At 33.5% G+C, this 19183-nt stretch overlaps 1 protein-coding gene across 2 annotated transcripts; it reads left to right on the forward strand.

Moving 5' to 3' along the window:
• Positions 1–2852: 2852 nt before the first annotated feature.
• On the forward strand, positions 2853–12393 carry LOC113503302. 2 transcript variants are annotated; one of them, XM_026885156.1, is made up of 2 exons: positions 2853–3379; positions 11702–12393. In XM_026885156.1, the coding sequence occupies exons 1-2, from the start codon at positions 2897–2899 to the stop codon at positions 12203–12205; spliced, it is 987 nt and encodes a 328-aa protein (XP_026740957.1). In that variant the 5' UTR covers positions 2853–2896; the 3' UTR covers positions 12206–12393. The 2 variants fall into 2 exon arrangements, with proteins under 2 accessions (XP_026740957.1, XP_026740958.1); XM_026885157.1 differs by lacking the exon at positions 2853–3379 and adding an exon at positions 9238–9774.
• Positions 12394–19183: the final 6790 nt, after the last annotated feature.

Genomic DNA, 19183 nt, shown 5'->3' on the forward strand with positions numbered 1-19183 from the left:
ATGTCACGGGTCACAGCTTATTTATAAAATACATAGGATTCGACCAAACCAGTACAATAAGCAAGTTGAAAAATCCTCTTAAATTTTGTAGAGCTTTTCAAACAGAGTTTCCAATACCTCCAGTTACACAAAGACACCGTGACAGTTATTGTCCCAATGTTCTTATTAGAGGACACGTTACACATGACTGCAGAGATACAATACCATTGTACTTTATTGTATTTTATGTCTTAAGGAAGATTCTTCACAGAGAAACTCGTATAGCTTTACAATAATTCTGATACGAATTGAATGGAGTACGTGAGAAGTCGATGCGTATTGTGTAGTACACCTTCCTGCTTCCAGTATGGTAATAAGCGGATTTTAATAGTTAATCTTTCAATTGATGATCAAAGCATCCTATCCATGTTATCCCAACATATCTATATAATCAATCCAAGAAGTTGGAAACGCTGGGAAGTTTGTCTGAGAACTCAGCACCGCCAATCAAGCTCTATTCTAATTCTAATTCGAGGGTGGGCGTCAACGGCGGGTGAACTTCTACGTCAGGTGTTACACTTTAGTTTGCACCTAACTGTAACAGTTTATATTGGTTTTGTGTTACCACAAATAGTAGCGTTCGGTACGTTGTTAGTTCTAAGTTAAGTTATGGCTGTTTGTTGGTCAGCTCTATTAATTTTACTACTCAAGTTGAAGGCATCATGTATTTAATTACTAAAATAAACTGAAATACAAGATTGACGGAGATAAGTATTAGAGGTTAAGAGATATCCAATTAAAGAAGAAATGGAGGAATGGGTTGGAATATCGTTAATATTGCTCAGCACATATTGCGCACGTTAGCTCCGTCCTGCTCGTATATAAAAAGGCGTAACAATATGCAGTGTATTGGGGCGATCAATGCAAAACGGAATCCATTCCAAACGCGATAGTTACGTATCGGACGATCGTTCCGTGCGATTTACGATCAACGATAACGATACTTTCTCGTCTACATCGTTAAACTGCGCAGATAACATTTGTTTTAGTTTGTACGTTCTGCAGACAAACACACTAAGTGTTAGTTAATCCTAGGAGAACGTCGAAAGGTAACAATCTGATCCGTATGTACTCGTAGATCAGATATCTACCAGTTACCTCGGCATATTAGCAGATTGCATGCAGAAAGGAACTGCTTTCTGTTTAAAAAGCGTACTAAGTCCTTTATGAAAAAGGAGACTTCCAACTTTTGTTCCATTTATTATTAGTTAAGAATACAAAAAAAAATCCTGTGACGCGCCGCTAAATCTTCACATTCACTGTTTTCCTGAGAAAACACTCAATGGTATTTGAATATATTTTCTATTGTTTTCTTTTTATTAGATTCTTAAAAACTTTTTATTTATGTTTTTATAAATGAGAATCCTTGTTTAAGTGAAAAATAACGAAATTAATATATTTTTAATTCGTTTTCATTTGAAGCGTATTTTTCAAAATGATTAAGGTTAAAAATCAAAATAGCAACAATAGTTTACGACGCTAGTATAACATTGCTAAAGAATTTAAACAGGCGCATATTGTCTAAATGACTGGCTTACCTTAAACGCTATTGAAATATTTGCGATTATATCTAAACCAAAACCCATTAAATCATATGATTGTATGCTTATAGACCTCTAAAAAGTAATTTTACTTAATTAAAAACAGTTTCTACTAAGAGTCTAATCACACAATGATTTAGTCAGGGTGTCTTTGTGTCCCCTACGGTATCTGAATGTACATAAAACTCCTGCGATCTAAGAAACAAATGCCAATTTACTCCTCCTATTTAAACAAAATTAGTATGGGAGATTTTAAGAAAAACTTAAGTACTTATATTTATCCTAAGTACTTTTCTCATTACCCTACCAGGATGTTGTTTCTTTGAGGAAATATGAAAAGAAAACAACCAATGATAGGCCACATTACATATCTGTTTCATGAATGCGGACGTTGATGTATCACTTATAATAAATTCAACATAATTAATAGTTTATCTGAAAAACATGTATAATTTGCATATCAGTTAATTTAGATTTAGCAATGATTGTCTAACTTTATTGGAATGGCCAGAACAAAACAAAATATGACGCCTTACATTTACGACCTTATCATTGAAATGATAACATCATTCTATGACTCATTAAACGAGGGTTGTGTGTTTAAATTCCCGTCGATGTAGCAAGGCCTTGAAGGGATGTTCCAGGCCAATGACCGATAAAAAAGCTGCCATGCTAGAAAGAAACTTAAAAGAAGAAGCAGATTAATTATAAAGCGCAAATAAATCAAGAGAGGATAGGTAATGTGACAGGGAGCAATCTATAGGAAGTTGTAGGATAGCGAACTAAATCCAACCTCTAGTTACATTGCACTTCATCTTTCACATTGACGCCGAACTTGATATCAGCTTTGAGTGAAATCTTGTGCATGTAATTTGTATGTTTGTAAAACCCCCCGCGACACAATTAAACTCTTACTACAGGAGTCGTTTTTTTTTTACAAAAAGAAGGCATAAGTTACCATCACTGTTACTGATTAAAAAGCTAGCTAGAAAAATACACTTCGGACAATGTTGTCGCTTCCAGTTTATCGTCAAAAAAATGTAACATCGCGATTTATTCAATCTGCAAATGATTACCAAATTGTCCGCACGCGTCAACTCTAATGTAAGAAAACATAAAAGAGAACGATTTTGTAGTTTATATACGATTAGTAATATATTATCAATTGATTATTCTCGGTTACAAAGAACACTATCTTATCCCCGATAATAATTGTGAAAAATTAAGATAGGCAAATGTGGTAAACTTAAATCATAGACGTGTTGTGTCTATTGGTATACACACTTATTTCAAACAACGTGCAGTGCTCGAACGATATGATACGAATATTATTCTTCGTTTTTATTTACTTTCTGTCTCCAGCGTTATGTAGTGAATGTGTACGATACACCTTCGAAGAAGACTATGAGACTTTATTTAAGGTGTGTGACCCTACAAACCCGAACCAGCCCGAAATGCTGTTTTGGAATCATGGGAACTATGATTCCATTGATGTGACTGGCCAGCATGATTATAGCAGTGCTTACATTTCGCCACAACCTGACGTCACAACATCCAGTTGTGTCTCGTCCTTTCCATTTTCTATGGCCCCCGATGGAATCATTGAAGTTATTGCTTATATGGAAAACGTTGGTATGGCTGACCTTATAGGGGTGATGGCGTACCAAATAACTGACGAAGATGACGTTGACAGGTCAGTTGGAACTGTCCTATTAACACCTGCCATACAAGGATCTTTCCAGGAAGGGTGGCACCGCCTAAGAATGACGTTGACCAGCTCTACGACATCTGATGGTTATGTGAGTTCTATTTAAATTAATCAATTTCAAAGTTGTTATAAAATGGACAAAATTATAAGCACGTCAGTGCTTTGTGTAAAAGTATGTATATCCAATAACCAAACAGATGTAGGCTATTGCTGAGGTAGGTTGCAACCCTAGACAGGTATAAATGAACCGGATTAAAGCGAATGAAACAAAAATATATACATTTTATTCATACAAGTATAAACAAGTGGCTGCTTAAAATTTAATGATAACTGACGAAAACGTCACACTGAAAATTACCTACCAAATAAACTAGTCAATAAACAAGAGCTTTAGGAATTGTCCGATATCAAGTTTACCTCTGCTGGCCACTTTTGTACGAATAACTTAGGCTAAAAAATAACCAAATGGAGCCCTATATACCTTGTTTTTAAGGACTCAATACCCGAAAGGTAAAACAGAACCCTGACAGAAATAGTCAATGCCGCGAGTTCGACTGGCGGTTAGCCGTTTTTTCTTAGTTTCAATGTTAACTTTTATCTTAGTAATACAATATCTTAATCTAAGTTAATCTTTGATGATGTGATGGAATATGTATTTTTATGACAGTTTATTCTTCTCTCGGAATTTGAATAAAACATTGACATTGATTGAATTTTAATACTCTTACTAAACACGGATTCACTAATATAGCTGTAATAATTGATTCATATATAATACTCCTTGGCCGCAGCTTATGAAATCTGAAATTATTCTCCCTTGAACTTATGTTGTTCGATTCTAGAATTCCTTTTAAAAACAGCATTTCAAATTGAGGGGATGATAAAATTTCCATGTAACAAAATTATCTGTATCTAAAACAATTAAATATTTTTAGTTATTTCACTTCATTCTCAATAGTTGGAGAAAAACCTCTTAAATTAGACGCTCTCCCTACTTTTCGACTTTTAAATCTCAAATCCTGGGTTATTAAAGCAAAACTTCTATTTTAATAAAAATATTACACAAAAAAAATGTTACCTCATGTAAAAAACCGTTAGACTATTGTACCTCTTACATTAATATTGAAAATGTTTCATATTTGCGCTCCGATTCGTAAGATTTACACGAATGTGAAAAACTGAAACAATACAATTTAAAGAATTCAGTTACGGTTAGATATTTTGATACTAATTCCCGATATCCGATATGATCTCCTTCTCTAGCTGACAGTATCACAAGTAGTCAACATGTGACCGTGACCGAATTTTTCAAGACAAACACTCGAAAACTTTAAAACTAAATTGCTTGCTCACGTGTAGCCTACGGTAATGCTAATGCACAAACGGACTATAGAATAGGAAGTTCTAAACTTTTATAACATCGTTACTATTAATTATCAATAGATTATTCTCATTTATAAAGAATATTATCTTATCCCTGATAGTAATTGTGAAAAATTAAGATAGTTACAACTTGAAGTTAAATCATAGATGTGTCTATCGGTTTGAACACATGTTTCGTATTGCGCGGCGTGCTCAAACGAAATGATACAAATATTGTTCATTATATTCATATATTTTCTGACACCAGCCTTGAGTAGTGAATGTTTACGATACACTTTTGAAAAAGACTATCAGTCTTTATTCAGGCTGTGTCCTTCAAACCCTTCGGTTCCTGCAGCGTTGTTTTGGAATCCCGGCAATTACGATACAATTGGTGTGACCAGCTACGATGAACTTAGTAATTCTTTCATTTCACCTCAATCTCAACATAGCTGTGTCTGGTCCTTTGAGTTTCCAATGGCCCATGATGGAACAATAGAAGTGATAGCTTATATGTCTAATGTCAGCGAGGACGACCTCATAGGGGTGATTGCATACCAGATAACGGACGACGATGATGTTGATAGAGCGTTAGGAAACATACTGTTAACACCGAGAGGTAGCAGTGACTTTAAGGAAGGATGGCATTCTTTAAAATTTAAGTTGAGCAGCTCTACAACATCCAACGGTTACGTGAGTTATATTTTATATCATTTGTTAACTATTATTAAGTAGATCTTGAAATTAATTTATTAGACAGGACAGCAGTGTGATCGCCTATAGGTAGTCTGCAGTGGCTGATTCCAGGCTACAAGAATATCACAATAAATAAATTTAACTCCTTGCATAATCGGTGCCTAGTGCAGTTTTGTATAGGAACAATGAAGTCATGTTAGATTGTTAAGATAAATTAAATTATGCATTAATAAATAGTTCCGATTTTTCCAAACAGATTTTTTTTTATTTATAAGATTTTCAAGACGAATATCTGCTTTTAATTAGTCAATATAGTCAATAGGTCTAGGCCAGTAAGTTTAGGCTTGATAAATAAACTCTTCTCTACAAAAATACTTTTTAAATTCCAATCACTTCGGCTTCATTTTATCCATATAACCACCTATTTAAAAAACGGGAAAGTAAGTGAGAAGTACATATATCTGCTTGTCGTTCTTTTACATAATAGCTATTAAATAGATATTTATTCAATTTGACACAGATACAATATCATAGTCTAGAACGACATTTTATTTTTTATCCTTGTGGAATGCATGGTACCTACCCGGATTTGGTTCCATACTTATTTTTTTTAATGTAAATTAAGCACTACTTTTTTTGGCAAACTATAAAAAATACTAGATAAGCAGTAGAAGATAAGGTTATTATCATAGTAGAAGTCTCATCAGGTCTCATCAGTCATATCAGGGGAGCTGGTAATAGTAATACGGGTTTAATAGTAGAAGCGCATAATATACGGGACACATAGTACCAGAGAAGTAAATGGTAATAGTTCTGGAGAATGATTAGTATGTAATGTCTTGCAGACAGGCTATTGACGTATTTTTTATTTACATTTCTGTTGCATTTGAATCGACTGTTGGTTAGTACAAAGTTCGCCGGGTCAGTCCGCGATGCGTAGTAGTAAGCTATAAATTTTAATATATCTTGTAATAGTATAGATAACGTATTAAAATCATGAGATATGCAATGAATGAGGTATAATCTATTATCACCATCGTAACAAGTTGCGACCAATATTCGCTGTAGTACTATGTTCAACTATTCTTGTAACTTTATACTTATATAATTTTTTTGTAATATCGCCTCCCACACTGAGAAATTTAATCCTTGTATCGCGGGGGATTTTCACGAACATTCAAATCACATGCATAAACACACCGAGACTTTGGATAAGTATTCGTGGATTACAAAAATGCTTGACGTAAGCTACGTCTATAGTGGGATCGGACCCGCGACCCGTCGTGCATAGTGGGCTTGGCGTGGTAACCCCAATCACTCGGCTGTCCGTGCAGTCATTTTTTTAAATCTTCTACCGATAACTACATACTTCACTGGAACTCGAAATTAAGACGAAGGTTAAGTTAATCGGTGATGGTTATGACCAATGGGCTAGTAATCCTTTGACAATTTCGGTTTTTATGTTATGATTTCTTTTGTAGAACTACGAAAACGTCATATGCCAGTCCAAATGATGGGTTTCGACTGGAATACCATAAAATAAGATAGAAATTACTTTTAACATACGTCACAGATCGTGACGTAACAGACGAAAAGCTGTATGTTATTTCGTATAAATATAATTCTACTCTATAATTCTTCTCTAGAATCCCAGTCATACTTACATATTTCTAAACATTAACAATCTTTACTAGAATATAATAGTCTATGAAATAGATATAACGAATATTTAAGTTTATATTTTTTTAAGGATTTTAGGCATTTATGTGTGCAGTCCTGTGCACATACAGTGTAAGTAAACAAGTTTATGTAATGGTTTGTTTAATACAAACCTACCTTCGAAATCGTTTATCTAATAGGCAGGAATTCAATTCCGCGTGAATTTACAATATTATTAGAATCATTCACGATAAAGGCGGCTTATAAGTACTAAATATTTATTGCTTTAATCCTGCAAATATTTAGAAAACCACAATCTTTGATTATTCGCTATTCTCTAGTTTATATATATAAAACATAAATATCGTAAATATTTGACGTTCAATAACTAAACATACGTGACATCTACGTCATCTGCTGAGTTGAGGCAAAATAACAAACCACAATGAAATCTGTTTCAAAACATAGTTTTAGTAAGAGCAAATACTTTTAAATACAGATTATAAAATGGGGTGGTTACTAGTCACTGGTACAGAGCCCCGACTCTGCTATTTACAATGGCTGATGAAAGACTGGAAATTGTATTAAATTGACACTATTCGTATTATTCTAAGCATTTTTCTAACACAATATTCAGAAATCCAGTACGGGGTGGAACACTCACGGTCGATGCCATAAATTTCCAATTATTATGTTTACAAAATGCTTAAGAGAATAGAAATAGTTTCAAATTTAATCCCATTGACATTCATTCATCGGCCATTGTAAATAGCTGAATCGGGGCCCTGGTCACTCTCGTCATTAACGTCTATCTCTAAAACACAGTATAGTTTTTCATCGATAGTTTCTATTGCGTAGTAACGCAGGTAATAGTGACAAATAGATAAAGTATATGAACAAATCCTCCATAGATTAGTATTAGGATAACGATTGCTCAGAGTATAAGTAGCGATACCTGTAGTGTTTAATACTTTATGGCTATTTTTGTAAAACCGTATCTAATCTCTTTTTTTTAAAAGAGAGCTAGTAGGTAGAGTTGTAAGGACCAGGTGAAAAACTATATATAGGTATATTTCAATTACAAAAATATTTTGGGGTCAAATATATGATAAAGATAGGAATTAGCAACACATCTAGATAATAGCACTCATGAATATCCATCCCCTCTTTTAAATATCGCACAGATGCAAATTATTGGTAACTGACGTCAAATAGGAGAAGGTTTTTTTTTTAATTCTTAGAAAGTACACTGCATTAAATTAATCAGATATTGAGAGTCATTTTCCGTGAATGCAAACACCATTACTACTTTTACAAATATTTAATTCCTGTAATCGAATAATTCATAATCCTCTTCAAGAATTTTGATAACGTTATTGTATGTATCGGGGACACTGTATGTTTGTTTGTTTATAAAAATAAATAAATTTGAAGTTTTTTAAAAGTAAGCATTTAAAACTATCCCGTTTCTTTTAATGTCATCACTTGTATGTGTATATGGGGTAAATTTTCAACGAACGGCCATTCTTTTTTCTTAATCGTTAAGTAAATCGATTTACGCGAAAAGAAAAAACACACTTTTCAAACTTTCCTTTTAGTTTGTCCTAAGTTAAGAGTACCGAGAACATTGATAGCCACCAGTCAATTCATTGAACTTGCGGAAGACAGAGTAAACATGGAGTGCGGTGTGCAAGTACCCAAAACATAAACCTAGGTATACTATGTACAGGTATGTAGGTAATTATAAAAGTTCTTATTCAAATTGATACTTTTACAACAGCGTCGGTAGGAGCCTCGTACAAAGACTAGAATGAACACGGAACTAACTTGGTAAATTGTTATAGGTGGCTTAGGGGTCATCGCCCTGATAGTATGTTTAGTAGGTCATAATTAAGTATATGGGACATTACAAAACACATTTTTATGAAGTTGACATTTATATTCTTTGGCCGTATTGTTAAGATTTAACTGGCCGTTGAAAAGTAGCCCGTGTAGGTCTGCCTGAAATAATTCAAGGTGCATGAATTACGTAGCTTTTACACCAATAAAGTAATACAAAATCTACTTTAAAGAAAAACAGCAAAGGAAACATATAAACAATTAATTTAATACAAAATAATTAAAAAGAAAAAATAACCTGGAAATATGTTTATAACAGCTATGAAGTTAATTATCGTTTACAAAAATGCTATCTTATCCATAGTATTAAATTTAAAGAAGATAGGTGTGACTATAACATGAACCGGTAGTTTCTCAGTACCAGTCAGTGTTATACATGTTTTGTGCTGCCCAAAAATGATTCGCGAAGCTATTTTTCTCTTATTTGTTGTGTCACACGCGATCAGTGAGGAATGTGTTATAAACTCATTTGAAGAGGAATTAGACAATGAGTTCACAGCCCAATTTTGCGATGTCTCCCTAAATTCTTGGACACAAGGGATTTACAGTGATTTATCTATACCAGGGCCGGACCCAATGAGCACGTCTTTCATTTCACCAGCAGTTCCTTCACCTCCGTGGAGTTGCTTGGCAACATCCCCGATACAAATGACTCGATATGGAAAAATAGAAGCTAAGATTTATATGTATAGTGGATCAGGATTACAATCTGATGACATAGTATTTCTTAATGTTTATAATTATGATGATGAAAGGGGCATCGTGGGTTCAGATGGGGTCAGTGGTGCTATCGGAACTATTGAAACGGGTTGGCATGATCTGACTGTAGAATTGAATGGTCCAAACGTACCTGAATCCTTTAGGGGCTCTGTAAGTACAAAAAATTCTTTAAAGTAAATATTTCTTGATCCGTTGATAAAATGATCAGTTTTTTTACTGTCCTAGCACATTGCATATCTACATCCCGGATAAATTCGTGTCCCTTAAAAAGCTTTTATATAATTGACCTGTGAGTGTTATACATGTTTTGTGCTGCATAAAAATAATTCGCGAGGCATTTTTCCTTTTTGTCTTTACCTTTTGCCCATGGTGATCTAGCACACATTTAAAATTAAATATTGATGTGTTTAAAGACAAAATGGCTGCTATAACTGTATTAAACACTTTTCGGCCATTTGCTACCCTTTAAAGTTCGCATTCTGGCAATGTACCTCTTTAATAAGCGGAACATCATGCTCTACATTGTCCATATAGCAAAGAGCATAAAAGAGAGTCTCTGTCCGTCCTTCAATTCAGTACCTGGCTTTACAAAATGCCTTTCGACCTTTCGTTGCACTCTTATCAATAGCTATGTAAAGATATGTTCGAACAAAAGTTAAAACCAATTGCAATTGGCTAAAATTTAACTAACTTTCTTTTTATAAGCGATTAAAATAACATTTGAACATATTTCATCTAAGGTTCCGTAAACAAAAACTAAAAACGTAACAAGGTTCCGTTATCTGTCTAATCGTCAGTCACCAGGCTGCATCTCATTTACCGTAATAACTAGTAATGTATAGTTTTCACGGATGACGTATTTATGCTATAACTACAAATACAGAAAAGCTACTGGTTACTCGTGACGGGCTCCCTCTTGCGCGCGTAGGCTCCAAGTTGGCGTATTCCGAAAACTGAAAAGCTAGGCAAAGGAACGGAAGTCATGGTCAAGGTCGTGTAGGATGACAAAAAAATTACTGCGTTGTTTTTCTATAGCATATTTGTACGGGACCCACAATGTCGCGAGTCCGAATAGAACTTGGACCGGTTTAATGTTCAAAAGTATTTAGGTATTGATAATTTAATCGGTTTGCACACACTATGAGTTTTACTTTTATCACAGTATTTTATATCAATGACGACACAGATATTCATGACAAAATTCACCACGCCCTATTAAATCTTAATTCACATTATGTACATCTCCTCATTTACATGCTTTGTGACCTATACATCTATACAATGTCAAGCCAACACCGTCAAACATGGTTTCCGAAAAGACTAATTTTGAATTTCTTGAGGAGAGTAATTTATAGCGTTGCACAAATATGGTAAAATGGCCACCTATTACCATTTATTATGAATCTATGGTTATATATATTACATTTATACTATATATTACATTTATCATACACATTCATTATGACTCTGAAAGGTTTATTGAAGTTAAGCGTTTGTCCAATATTAAAAATTTCCAAACCTTTCAATGTTAGGCAATGGATTTCATAGTGTCACTTATTAATATGAAATTAGGTGGGTGTACTGATAATCACTTTTGTCTTTGTTTACTTTTGCAATCTTTTGTTTAAATCAGAAATCACCTAATAACTTAATTCGCTAGCACAAGGGTAACATAAATAACAAAACCTCCAACCGGAAAAAACAAGGAGGCCTAATTAAATTTCATTCACTGTGAAATGCGCGATATTTTATCTAAATATCTAGTTATTGCTTCAAATTAAATGAAATATGCCTATCGACATAAAACATAATCTTAAAAAAGTACATTGCCTTATATTACGATAACTATCTTAATGTATTATTTATTGAATTGTCTTTTTTCTGTGATATAAGGGATCAAGACTAATATGCATTATATCAAATCTTATATCAAAATCATTCATATAAATAGTTTGTTCCGGTAATAGGTTTCGTCAGGAGATAGTAATGCGTCTGAATATTGCTTAGCCAACCTACTTTGACTAAAAAAATATGTCATAAATACATCCCTTTTCAATATTCCTTTCTTTTGTTGCAGTTATCCTTTATGGGATCAGCAGCCCAAGGTTCTATAGTTCTGGTTGACTCTTTCCGCTACATACCGCCCGGTTATGACGAAGATTTATGTGAAATATATCCAACTACAACTACTACAAAAACGACAACAACGAAAACAACAACGACGATAACAACCACAACGACACCTGTTCCTGACACAACGACGGAAGAATCTATCCCTGTACCTGAAGAAGACTCGACCAGCCCGTGTCCACCTACCTCAGAGCCTGTAACACCACCTCTACCAACACCAACAACTAGCTTCTGGAACCCACTTACCATCACAATGGTCGTTCTCCTATGGATCATATTCTTAGCATTGATATGCAAACTCTTCTATGAGCTAGGGAAGAAAAGACGTAAAGCTGCAAATGCGTTACAAAACGGTGATATCGAAAGCATTCCCCCTTCTTTAAGGGTACCAAGAGTAAAGCGCGTGTATCCTGATGTTAACGTAAATCCGTACGCAAACGGAAAAGTTTAGGTATTTGGAAAAAGGCGAGGATACTATTCAATGATTTGACCCACGGAACTAACAACGGCTAACGACATGCCATAACACATTTCACCACGTAACCAATGAATCTAGACTCATCATTTTTCATGCATGGAGTACACATAAACATAGAGCATTACTTCACATGGCCTGTGCAGTCCATGAGCAACAGCATGGTTATAGCGACAATATTATCAAAGTTAATAGTTTGAGATCGGGAAAGACACGCTATTTATTTCCTTTTAATGTGATCAGGATATAATTTAGTAAATGCCTTCCCCGTAAAGTCATCTCAATGAGCCTGTCAGCTGACGGTTTGCACTCTTGTTTTTTTTTCTTAATTTGATGTTAAGTTTAATAAAACAAAAAGTAGTAACCATATGAACGACTTAATTTTAATTCAAATTAAACATTTTTCTTGTTATCCAGTGTACTATCTCTTATAACTTTTTTTGGGAAATTTTTCCATTTCAACTAAGTACGACGGATAATACTGATCTGTGACACTTATTGTTAATTAATTAAAGTTAATATCTGTTTAACATTAATATCAAACGATGCAAAAATGATTGAACATGTGTCATTATAACCGGTTCTTATCTAAAGATTTCTGTGTATGCTTGTTATGTAAAGAACAAATGTTTTTTTTTTATATTTCAGTACATGTGCCACGTATATTATTTGATTTTTTTTTATGGGTACATTTACATAATATAAAGAAATACATTGTCACCGCTTGTTCTCACAATCTAAATTTTGTATTTGCGAAGTGTTTTTATGTGATGGACACACCTTGGAATTCACTCAATTCAATGGACATTATCTTCAAATTGATTACTTTCTTTATCATAATTAATTTTTGCAATGCCATGTTATCCAAAACGTTTTCAATTATTGTAATCAACAATGTCACTTTAATTAATACACATGTACTACTGCATAAGTACTCTATCATCCATGTAATCAATATAATTTAATTAAAAACATTGTGTGCTCGAATATATCTTTTTGTAAATAATAATTTATCGATTTGTGTAAATATAAGTTAATTATTTTCTATTTAGACTTTTTATTGTACTTTAGGGAACTTCATTTAAACTGAATAAAGAAAACGAATGTTCGAAGAAAATAGTTTATCCCATTAAGCAGCTGGATGTGACGTATGCTATCGCCATGACTCATTGTCAGTTTAAAGCCACACCCACTGATCAACTTATCTACAAAACCTAAGACCCTCTTTAATCAAAACGAAAAAACTTCAATTAAATCTATTATTTGGAATTATTGATCCATTTAAAAACCCTTATCTTGGTGATAGCTGAAAGTATATAAGCGGGTATCAAACAATAATCGTTGCATTACGTAACCTAAAGATATTGCAGTAAGGGATCAATAGAAAAGAAGTTAACCTAAATATTATTTCAGTTATACCTAGTTTTCATTCACTACTGTTACTATTAAAAATACAATGAAACATAGTCTTTATTTAATTATCATGTATACCAATGTGAACAGACTCGTCTATTAATTCAATGCGTATAAGTGATATCGCAAAATGATAACGCATGTCCATTAAGCCTCGTAAAGGGCAAAATGACGTGTCTAAACATCGTGTCTGAGACATTCAATAGTTAATACATACTTATTATAAAACTGGATAAACCAAATCATTGTTCTTTAGGATGCCCATGCCTAAAGTAGGCATGGCATGGTAGGCACCTCATCAATTTCATATACTTACTGCTAATATCAGCAAGATTAGTTTTTCATGTTTATTTTATAGGTATACTCTAATAAAATTATCACAACATTCGATGTACCTACAGTAAAAACATTATGAATGGAAGAACTCGAATACTTGGATTACCACTAAAGTTGGTGTATTAATTTTAACATGTATGTATTAAAAATGATAAGATTATAGTGTTATAAAGGTAACGTGCATAGTGTAACGTACATTTATCATAACCCGGTGATAACAATGAAACAACCGCACGGTATTGACATCACTGTTAAAATTATAGATCATCAAATAAAACTGGCTTGAAATGTTATAACTTGCGTAATTGTCATTGTCATCTATTGTTTTAAAAAGCACTGCAATACAAAAGGCTCCTTCTCCACGTTTACACTCACATACACATCATTTTTGGAAGATGTGTTGATAAGCACAGGCGTTGATTGCTTCACCGAACAGTTCACTCATAGTCTCCAATTGCCAAAAAGAATGCATGTCATATGCGACGTCGTGTAGTTATGAAAGTTGTTTCCAAAATTTTCGCACCCAATGTGAATAGCGCCTATACCAAAGTAACCTATTTTTAAAAAGTTACGATTACCTTATGTTTGCAGTACGTTATTGCAAGTCAAAACTATCGCTAAAGAGGAGAGACAAGAGCACCACCTTAAGAGCGTTAACCGAATAATTTTAACAAGCGAGTGAATCACCTAGAAATTACTGTAATCAAGCGTAACTATTCAGAAATCTAACAAACGATACAAATTATAAATTCCCTACATTTTTTTACGAAGATCATTCTTGCTATTACACAAAATCAAATTTGTTACGTGACTGGTAATGTATTTTTGTTATGTTTTTAGCGCTAAAAAAGGAGATCACGTATATTACAAGGACACGCGAATAAAGGTATATCTTTGGTGTATACGTGTAATTGTAATTGTGTTATTAATGTTTCAGTATGTATATAATGTCAATTCAGTATAAGACAAAACAATTAAAATTTAGGTTAGGCATCGCAATATCTTAAAACTTGTATATTCATAGGTTGCATCATAATTTGATAAACCGTATCGTTGAAATATTTTTTCTTAAATAAAAAATCCATCTCGCACTTACTTCGTAAATTCAAGTTATTTTTTTTATTGTTGTATGCACCTAATGTAGACAAACAAATAATAAACAGCAACTAAGGAACGTGACATAATAAGTATTGCTATCAATGGCACGGTGCAGCAAGCATGACGAACCTCACCAAAACAACAATGACCTCTGATACAATTTTTGGCCTTGGCAACGACAACCAAATTACTATAACAAACACAATACAAGAAACACAGTAAGCCATTTGTCTTTAGTAATATCATTTTCTTACACTATTATATGCATTATAATATGATGCAACGATTTATTGGGATTGACCGACTAGTTTCGGACCGATTTTTTCTTATTTCGATAGTCCCATACGTATTAGCAATAAGAATATCATTTTAACTACATTTATAAATATAGCTTAATGGTCGTTTGTTGACCTTCTGCAAGTTAACCTGCGGGTTGTGCGCGTGGGTGCAAGGAGGCCGCATTCAGAATCGCCTTGACTTCTTTGACTCATTATAATTTTGGATTTTCCCTCTACCTTAGGCACCCTTTAATGGCCTTGTATTCACATTTTTAGCAATACGGTCTTGATACCGCTTTAAATAGAAAAGCGAGTTTCAATAAAAGGATAACAGTAAAACAATGCATATATGTAAATGGTGTTTCGAATGTTGCAAAACATAAAATCGTACTATACCGCCTTGTTAATAAGAATCTTATGTTTATAGAAACATTTATTGCCTACGTTTTACGAACAAAACAAGCGTTAAAGTTAACTAAGTAGACCAAATTAAGCGCTTACGTTAGATTACCTACATAGTTTACACCGGCAATTTAATTATTCATATGTTATATTATAAAATAAAATCTAAATACACAAGGGATAGGTTGCAACCGTGAACTAAATGCGTCATAAACTCACCGTATTAAGTGACCAAGATCATACAGAGTTGATGACAACACAGAAAGACGTAAAAGCCCCAATACCTCGTGTTCTTGACACAAATATTCATAAGGTATAATGGGAGTTAGATAATAACTGACAAGGCAAGGTTCCTTTATAAGTTCACAATGGGCTATGACGTGTAGTGTGACAGATGAAAAGAATTACCAGGGGTAGTCTTGTAATTGGTGTATTATATGAACAAACCAACTTATGGTAATAGAGCCCATTTAAATTGAATGCAAATGTAAAACCTTGGAGCGGTGCCGGAATTCCTACAAATTTATACCGACTTTTCTTTGAACCCTAGAATTAAATTTTAAAATTCACATAGCCTTCATATTCAACATTCATTCAAGTAAGATAGGACAATACATTTTAAACTGTATAAGGAGTACTGCGAGGCGAATGTTGACAACTCAAGCCAAGCAATTATTGTTGGGTAGGTACAAACAACCACAGCAAATTTAAATCGGCTAACATCAATGTACAAGTAGATACTACATCCTACTTAGTCACCGATGTTAGATAATAAACCTGCTTGTTTTATAAAATTACTTCAATTCTGTCGAAATTTATGTGTCCTTTAAAAACCAATTTAAATTTCCGGAGTACTGCCGGTACTCAATTAATATGCGGATATTAATTGTAACTGCAAATAATTATAATTAGATTTTTATGGTAAAAAATTCAGAACGGAATTAAACTTCGACGAAGTAAATTGCCATTAACGTGAAAATAAAAAGTGAAAATATCATTCTTCTTTTTTCATATTTCTTCGTCACTTAATTAACGCTTAGAACGTCAAGTATTAAGAAAATTTTCCTAGCAAAGGTTTTTTACATTAAACGTAACTTGGGACAAAGGGAAATTAGGAGCATTCGAGAACAAAGCGAAGCGGAGGCCGACCACAAAATAACCGACGAGATTCTACCACTGAAACCGGATATCGTGAGTTATTATCGAGAACTGGTACTATGATTTTGATCACAGAAGTATAAAAAATATATACTCATTTGAGTTTTTGCAATTTTTAATAAGCTTATTCTTGGATTGAATACACGCACCGGAAAACACATGTTTTTTTTTCAAAAGTGGACCGCGGCAAATCCACATATATCTAATTGAAAGCAATTGAGTTGTATAACCGGGGTCAAAGAACTTACTCATAGCAAATCACTTTTTACAATAACTAATTTTACGTCGTTTAGTATGTGGCATTATAACAGTTTTACAAACCATATTAAACCGTCTTTAAATAATGGTTTCGATTAGGTCAGTGACAATTTTGAACAACTGTATAACTTAAAAATATAAAAAAATAACTCTTAAAGCAAATCCTGACCAGTGTCTTGTCCAAATCCATTTAGAGACTTACCTACCCGCAATAATAACTAAAAAATCAACGCAAGTAATTTCAAATAAGTATTTAATATTCCATATTAATTTATCAATGATAGTGGTTAAAGTGGATCACAGTTGTGAAGTAAGAAATCCAAGCATACGCTGCAAAACTTTTGAAACAAGACATTGAAGATTTCTCAGAAATAAAACGACACACCATCGCGCCAGTTCGAGTTCTTGAATGCGTAGTAGTTATGAATGTTGATCGCAGAGCGAAATATAATTGGGGCAAGAGAATAAAATTAAAACTCCCAACGAAGACTCCCCACGAACTCGCCAAGATAATTGGTCGCGAAAGCAGAAAAACAAGATAAAATTAATGTGCCACCATCAAAACACTTCAGCATTTCTTAATTAAGCACCCACTTAGGACGCTTTGTTTGTTATACAGAGTTGGGATGCGTTTCTCTTTAATATATTTAGAGGGTGGTCGGCAAGCGTTTGCTCTTAAGAGCGTGAAATTTTATCAATGCTTTTTTTGTCTCAGGACATCCATTTTTTTTTAGAGCTTGTGCTACTACTATTCTAGCTTTATGGTTTCACTTGACTTGCATTTCGTGTGAAAAATATGATATTGATCTTAAATAACGATGTGTGATTAAGATTTTAAATTAATCTGTCTCAAGAATTGGGCCTTTTTATATGCCGCTTCTGAGTTTGGTATCTTGAAACATGAATCTATTTCGATTATATGCCTACACTGGTGTTAGTTAAAGCTGCAAAAATTGCCCACCTTTTACAAATCGAGTAAAAGTACCAAATGTGTTTTATCCAAGGCTTCAGCTTACTCCATACAAAATTTCATGCAACTCGGTTAAGCCGTTTGGGCGTGAATAGGTAAAACATAAATACAAAACACATAAAGTACGATTTATTCTTGCCATTTGATTTTCATAAATATCAAAACCTACGCAACATTGTTCAATCACCAGAGAACTTGCGTAATGAAATTATTTGTATATCGCAAGCTAAAGCATTTTAGGAGCTCAATGCAAATTGGATCGCCCTATTCAGAATGTTAAGACTTTAAACCCAAGAATAGAAACTTGTTAGTAATAAGCTTGATTAAGAAATTATATAGCTCTTAAATTACTTCTAAATCTACATGTCTAAGAATACGAGTCATTCAATTTAATAGTACAGTATAAATTAATTTATTTGGATTTGAGCTATTTGCTCAGTAGCTTAAGAAACCAATAGAGAGAGTGAAAAAGATGCTCTCGAGAAGTGTTTTTTCCCTTTTATAATGCTGTTCCTCTTTCAAAGGTTCATAGTTACAGGTACTGACGTCATTAACTGTGACGTAAAAGGCGTAAACGAAACAGAACATTAGGAAGTTCCACGACTTTAACAAATGACCATCGCTTTATTAAAACCTACAAAGGACAAACACACCCACTCAATATCATTAGTAGGTTTTACCCCCATTTAATTTTATTGATGCTGGTAAAAAATACTTATTACCTGAATTTTTTATGATAAATTTATAATTGTATCCATAGTGCCTGAGCATAATGCTATTGCCTATTAAGCCCTTTAAAAACTTACTCCTGTCTATGACAGAGTTGGCAGACGAAATTTTGAATATTCTAGCGATGGCTTCTTTACAGTCTCATACAGATTCATAAAACAGATTGAACATGTTATGGTAGGTATAGAAAATTCACCCAGATGTATATTTCAAATTAAGAACTATTAAGAACTCTACATTTTAATTAGCTCTGCTACAGATTATGGTAAGTTAAAGAAAGAAACAGACCATATAATTTTTTGAATTCATTGT

This window comes from Trichoplusia ni, chromosome 19, assembly GCF_003590095.1.
Source record: "Trichoplusia ni isolate ovarian cell line Hi5 chromosome 19, tn1, whole genome shotgun sequence".
Classification (NCBI taxonomy): Eukaryota; Metazoa; Arthropoda; class Insecta; order Lepidoptera; family Noctuidae; genus Trichoplusia; species Trichoplusia ni.